The sequence below is a fragment of the Morchella sextelata genome (genome assembly GCF_020137385.1).
Source record: "Morchella sextelata strain SCLS chromosome Unknown scls_2, whole genome shotgun sequence".
Lineage (NCBI taxonomy): Eukaryota > Fungi > Ascomycota > Pezizomycetes > Pezizales > Morchellaceae > Morchella > Morchella sextelata.
Window position 1 is genome coordinate 2,742,016 of NW_025408617.1, and position 6,966 is coordinate 2,748,981.

The 6,966-nt window shown below is 47.8% G+C and overlaps 2 protein-coding genes across 2 annotated transcripts; one reads left to right on the forward strand and one right to left on the reverse strand.

Moving 5' to 3' along the window:
- Nucleotides 1-1,213: 1,213 nt before the first annotated feature.
- H6S33_005982 (uncharacterized protein) lies at nucleotides 1,214-2,583 on the reverse strand (the record flags this gene model as incomplete). The annotated part of the gene is made up of 5 exons (XM_044837387.1): nucleotides 1,214-1,434; nucleotides 1,495-2,017; nucleotides 2,073-2,225; nucleotides 2,291-2,418; nucleotides 2,559-2,583. The coding sequence occupies 5 exons, from the start codon at nucleotides 2,581-2,583 to the stop codon at nucleotides 1,214-1,216; spliced, it is 1,050 nt and encodes a 349-aa protein (XP_044699291.1).
- Nucleotides 2,584-4,241: 1,658 nt separating this feature from the next.
- On the forward strand, nucleotides 4,242-6,236 carry H6S33_005983 (uncharacterized protein; the record flags this gene model as incomplete). The annotated part of the gene is made up of 5 exons (XM_044837388.1): nucleotides 4,242-4,577; nucleotides 4,651-5,145; nucleotides 5,224-5,444; nucleotides 5,499-5,689; nucleotides 5,752-6,236. The coding sequence occupies 5 exons, from the start codon at nucleotides 4,242-4,244 to the stop codon at nucleotides 6,234-6,236; spliced, it is 1,728 nt and encodes a 575-aa protein (XP_044699292.1).
- Between the last annotated feature and the right edge of the window lie 730 nt (nucleotides 6,237-6,966).

Below are 6,966 nucleotides of genomic sequence, written 5' to 3' on the forward strand. Positions count from 1 at the left end.
AACAGGCCCGAATTGATAAGATAATCTTCCCTTGGGATCTTAATCCTGAAAATACTCGTGAGGAAGAACAAGCTTACGCGTCCTTTTATGCCTCACTTTAGGTCTGCCAGGTCGACATCTAAAGTACATGTTCTAATCTCCAACATCATTTTTCTACTCTACCTACGAGTGCCTCTCATCCAGGAACGTTCCTAGGTGGGGTATAATATCTGAAATAACTTCCCCACATTCCCTCTCTGATAGTGCTATGCCTAGCTGCAGCAGGCAATCACTGTGGCAGGATAGAGCAAACCAGGGATATCATAATCGATAAACTAGGACAGATGCGCAAACAGAAAGTCACACTATCAGAGGATTAACTGCATTCGAATCTGCCATACACCCTTTGTGGAATGTGGTTAGGAAACCGAATCTTTAAGCTATTGGATGGTCCACAGCTATTGGGTACCAAATTTCTAGCTGGCGTGAAGAAACATCTTCAGCTAACAGACACCACTTCAAACTCATATTCGGAGCACTTCTAAGCCTTTATAATGGAATAATGGACGTTCGCAGATGGTCGTATGGCCTAGAGAATTGTCAACATCCATTGAGTTCAATGGCTTCAACCACAAAAAGCCTGCTCGAGCGTACCCTTGAATCTATCACTTCATTCTTGAAGGAATTGCTGAGATACTGATAATCTTAACATTCTAAGAGCGGGTCTTTGCAGCTATAATATATGGGGCGGTAAATGTGTCAAAAGTAATTTTACCAACGGTAGTTAATTATTTTACCACCGGTAGTGAAAATAATACCGGTATTTATACCCTATAATGCTAATTTCTATGATAAAAGCACAGACCTTTTGGCCAAAAGGGGCCATATAATGCCGATATATATCAAAATTGTCCACCGGTGGGAAATTTTCATAAGCTTTGGCATTAATGATTGAACAATTACTTATTTAGTATAGCGTAGCATAAAGACCGAAACCCAGTGTTTATACCGGTGGGAAATGTACTAATGTAGGATAGCGTGCAGACACAATGACTGAAATTCAGTGCTTATACCACCGGTGGTAAATAATTTACTACCGTTGGTAAAATTACTTTTGACACATTTACCGCTGCATAATAATAGACGTCTCAACGGCTCACAGCAGTTGTATCTTATGGGAAAATAAATCATAATAAAATTCGGTTTACTACGAGAAAACTAATTATGGACATCTTCAAACCTGCATAGGACTGTTTCCCCCCTTTTCATCAGTCCTCACCTCCACAATCTCCGCTGAATCCCCGGTCGACCCAGCATTCTCTGGCTGTTTGCAAAACGGGTATCTTCCCTTCTTTTCCTTAAACCACATTACAACAAATCCAGCTGACACTACAATCCAATATATGTTATAGGCAAGGACTGAACCATATGTTGCCGAGTTCTGCCATCCGAGAACTATGATTTCTGTTAGAACATGGCTGCATTATATAATTATGGTCGAGGGAGGTAACTTACTAGCATTAAAAATACCCCATCCACCGCCTTGATTAAAAGTCGGGCTGCAGCAGTTAACATGCCACACGCTTTTCCTAATATCATAGCTCCCAGGACCCGTTCCCGTCTCTGCAACATCCCCACCCACCAATCTACCATACTGCCACATCTCAAAATCCCACACGGCTCTCGAAAACAGCCCCGCAGCGACTAGATACAGCACAGCCGTACTCGCCACGAGGAACATTTGCACCTTCACAGTATTTCCACCCTTATATATAATCCATCCGATTATCCCGCCTGCTATCAGCCCTGTGATTACAGGGAGAGGGAATGCGCTAGCCGGCGAAGAGATTGAGACCCCACCAACAAACACAACGGCCTCGAGCCCTTCCCGCAAAACAGTGATGAAGGGTAGAAGCGCCATTGCGTACTTCTTTGTAAAGCCGCCCATGTTCTTGGGCTTGGAAGCGAGGGTTGCGGTGAGCTTTGTGGACCATTTGGCCTGCAGCTTTGAGAGGCGGAGGATCGCAGCACCCATTATCTTGAAAGGTTTTAGTTCATATCATTTTGAACGCCCGATGAATGAGGAGTAATACGGTGATGATAATAGACGCGATAAGACAGAAGACCCCTTCCCAGAGATCCTCACTGGTGCCCCAAATGTCTTTTCCGAGGGTGTAAAAGGCACCCAGGAAGCCTCCACCGATTATCATGCAGATTAGGAGCCCGGCGAGAGAACCTAACCAGACCTAGAAAGACATTGTCGTCAGAAACTTTCTTGTTAGATGACGAGTCTCTGGATAGGGCGTATTACCTGCCAGACTAGGCGTTTGTAGATCTTCGGGTCATGTTCGGGACCGTTGAATGACTGCTTGAGGAAGGCGAGGAGTACGGAAATTATTATTCCGGCTTCAATGGTTTCTCGAAATATCACGAAGAACACTGGAAATTTTTAGTTAAGTTCAGATCTCTAGATTTATACAGGCTCTCAATGGGAGATAGATTCCCGTGGGCGTTGAAGGTAAAGAAGGGGTATCAGAGGGACATGACCAAAGAATTGAGGGCCATGACTGGTCACATACCTGGAACAGCAAAGAGATCAGGCATTTCAGCGATGCTTGAATCCCAATGGGAATACTCTTCGAGAGTTTATAAAGAGGAATGCCACAAAAGAGGTCGAACGGGATCACCAAAGACAAAATCCACCACTTTTGACAACAGAGCAAGCAGTAAGGGAAAAAAATAGCACAGGTAGCACTAGCTATTTACCTGTCCCCCCTGTTGTGAGACGAGATATTTACCATCCATCCAGGCTTAGTTCCCCGTAGGTATATGATGATCACGGGGGTATGTAGGTAAGACTCTACTAAGAACAAATTACAAGGGTACCACCTGGAAAAAAAATCGGTCCATTGCCACATGTCCCACCACATGAAGCCAAATACCGACCGGTATCACAAAAAGTAGCGTCCAGTTAGTTAGCAGCGGGGAACTAAAACATGCATTGCATTAACGACCGGTTGTCTGATGAACTGATTGCACGAGATTATCAAACTATCTTATCAATCGAAATCACAATAGATGATCATGGTGGGGTTTCAGGAGTGGCGCTCAACCTAGTTTGAAATAATTGGAACGAGTAGAAGAACCGTCTCGTACTTAGCTAAAGGCACCAAACGGAAGTGGGGGGTGGTAGTTTTTTTAGTGGTGATCCTTGCACCCGGGTTGCACCGAGAGATTTTAGATACTTCATGTTGAGAAACAGGGATGGAAAGAATCAAGCTCTCTTGGTGCTAATCAAGCTCTCTTGGTACTCTTGGTATACATAGGCGAGTCACTATGTGTTCTGGGATATGAAGTCTCCCCAGAAATTAAGACATTCTGGGCAACATATACCGGTACCGGTACCTACCTACCTAACTACCTATAACAGCTACGATGTCCATGAAATCGCGCATAGATTAGATACCAGCAGGATCCACCCGGCTTTCGGCATTGGATGGCCCAGGGTCTTTAGATCAGTTAACTGTACCAAAACGGCTGGGTGTCATCTGATAACACCACAATTATCTGCTGATTGTTTGAGATAACTAGCACCGACCTGCACTACGATTGGATCATGCAAGCGAGACTGCTCAAGGGGCGTTCTTTTTTGGCTCCACCCCTCCCTGCATTTTTCTTTTTCGGTTCAAGGCCTGATCTTCGATAACCATAGACCAACGACCATCGAGCCATCAGATAATCCGCGCGGAACGCTGCCCGTTACACACTGGCCACGGGGGGTAGGGGAACTCTAGTAATGTGAAACACCTGGATTCTCTGGTTCGTTAGCTAAATCGCATGGGTTCCGAGTTTTTTTTTTTTTTTTTTTTCGCTCTCTTTCTGCTGGATGTGGGTACGCTGGGCTGGTACCAGCTAGTGATTTACAAGGCGAGTCTCCATGATGCTGGGGGCTAACAAATTTACTTCCACGGGTATGTGGCTATATGTTGGTATGTACGCTGCCCGTTCTGCTTTTCACAATTGCTTTTCACAAAGCATAATAATCGAGGTGGGTAGCATCATCACACGAGCAGCTTCTTGACTGCCAAGTGCCTCGTTGGCAACCCTATATTATATCCAACGACGGGAACTCCGGATATTACTTTTTCACCTAGGTAGCTCAGCTGGGCCATCTATGTAATCCTCCGTGCTATCGTAGCTTTAATCCCCCATATCATTGCAAGCTAACTCTCCTCTCCCCCGAGAGTAACTGTCCTGCCAAAATGTTATTTCCACTCCTCCTCCCTGTATTAGCATTTCTCCCCTGCATATTCTCGAAAACCGTCACCTACGACTTCAACATAACCTGGACCACCGCGAACCCCGATGGCAAATTTGAGCGCAAAGTCATCGGCATCAATGGAAAATGGCCAATTCCTACCATTGAGGTCGACAAAGGCGACCGGGTGATTGTGAATATGTACAATGGCTTGGGAGACCAGAAAACAAGTCTGCATTGGCACGGTCTCTTCATGAATGAGACGAATTACATGGATGGACCCGTGGGAGTGACCCAATGCGCAGTTGCTCCAGGACAGAGCATCGTATATGATTTCGTTGTAGGTATTCACCTGCTCAATCTTTTTCTTTTGAATAAATGCTTCATGATACTGATGAAAGCACGAACCTCAGGTTGACCAGCCAGGCACATACTGGTACCACTCGCATCTGAAGGGCCAATACCCCGACGGCCTACGGGGCGCCTTCATCGTCAACGACCCCGACGACCCACACAAGGACCTCTATGACTCCGAGATCGTACTGACCTTCTCCGACTGGTACCACCAGCAGATGCCTTCGCTCATTAAGCGCTTCCTCTCAGTTGCTAACCCCACTGGCGCCGAACCCGTCCCGCAGTCCGCCCTGATCAACGAAACACAGAACCTAACCGTCTCTGTCGTGCCCGGCAAGACTTACCTCTTCCGCCTGATCAATATTGGCGCCTTTGCGGCGCACTATGTGTGGTTTGAGGGCCACACGATGCAGGTTGTGGAGGTTGACGGCGTCTACACGAAGCCGATGGATGCGCAGATGCTGTACTTGACGGCGGCGCAGAGGGTTGCGGTGTTAGTGACCATGGGGAACGACACAAGCAGCAATTTCCCGTTTATGGGAAGTATGGACGAGGTATGTGTGCTGCATTACCTACTAAAATATCGTTTCCAAGTGCTGGTTGCCGGTAGCTGACGAAAGTTTGCCGGGTAGGATCTGTTTGACCAGGTTCCCGAGGGGCTGCAGTCGAATGTGACGGGGTGGTTGGTCTACGATGCGAAGAATGAGAACCCGCCCGCGGAGGAGATTGCGGAGTTTGATCCGTTTGATGATTTTTTGCTGGAGCCGGTGGATGAGGAGCCATTGTTGGAGAATCCGGCGACTTCCATTACGTTGGATGTCGTTATGGATAATCTTGGAGATGGAGCAAACTAGTAAGTCTTTTGACAGCTCCATTTATATCTCCGGCCTCTTAACCTAGAAATTAGTGCTTTCTTCTCGGGAATCACCTACGTTGCCCCAAAGGTTCCAACTTTGTACACCGTCCTATCTTCCGGAAATCTCAGCACGAACCCAGTGATATATGGTTATAACACAAACTCGCATGTCCTTGGGCACAACGACGTGATAGAGATTGTAATCAACAATCTCGACCCAGGGAAACATCCCTTCCATCTCCGTAATTCCCCCTCTATCCCCACTTACCCAGTCTAGTACATAATACTAACAACCCCCGCAAAGACGGCCACAACTTCCAGGTAATCTACCGCAGCCCCGACGACGCCGGCGCCTACGACCCCACCGCTACCCACGACAACCCCGCCATCCCCATGCGCCGCGACGTAGTCCTCGTCAACCCCAATGGCAATCTCGTCCTGCGCTTCCGCGCCGACAACCCGGGCGTCTGGTTCTTCCACTGCCACCTCGAATGGCACATCGTCTCCGGTCTCGCCACAACATTTGTCGAAGCGCCGCTGCAGCTGCAGTCGCAGGTGGTGCCGCAGGACCACCTCGATAGCTGCACGGCGCAGGGGCTGCCGACGGAGGGAAATGCGGCGGGGAATAAGGTTGACTTTTTGGACCTCAGTGGGGAGAATAGGAGTCCTAAGCCGTTACCGGCGGGCTTTGAGGCGAGAGGCATTGTGGCGTTGGTGTTTAGTTGTGTAGCGGCGGTGGGCGGGATGATGGTCGTGGTGTGGTATGGGATGGCGGATGTGCCGAAGTAGTGGGCTAGTCGGCTGGACTTGGGCCGTGATGTAGTTTCTCTTTTTTTATTTTGTTTTGTTGCGGATGATGAGACGATGAGATGATTAGATGAGGGCGCCGGGCTGGAATGATATGCGTTTGCTCCCTGTAAATATTTCCCGAGATCCCAAGAGTAGACACTCTACACGCTAGTGCCGCCCCTGAATGAAGCTCCCACCGATGAATGACGAACCCTTCAGCTGAAGTCATGATGAAGTTTGAGTAGCTAGACCGCAATGCATACAGCGCTAACCACCACAGCCAACCTATCACCGGAATCACACATTATCACTCGCCAAAGAACTCCGAGACGTATTCTCGCCCCCTGTCCATTTAGATCCAAGAAACATCCCAACGCGTGCAAACGCGCCTACAACCCGCAACTATCAGCTCATGAAAAACTACACCGCGTATGTTAGCCACGGTAGAGTAATGCCCCGTACAAGGGGCAAGGCCATAAAAAGGGGAAATCTAGGTCCAGTTATAAGCTTCCTTCTTCTCAAAGATCTCGACTGAGCCTAGACTCAAATCTCCTACTTCCTAGATCTTCTGTCCACCAATAATGCAAGCAAGAAATCAACAGCACCACTAGCGGCCAGATCGCTACATGCACTTCTCCACCCAAACCTTAACCTAAACCAGCTATGGTCGCATGGGAATTGGTTCTCGCGGCTGGGTCCACTGATCTTCACGGCATAGATCAATTCGTAT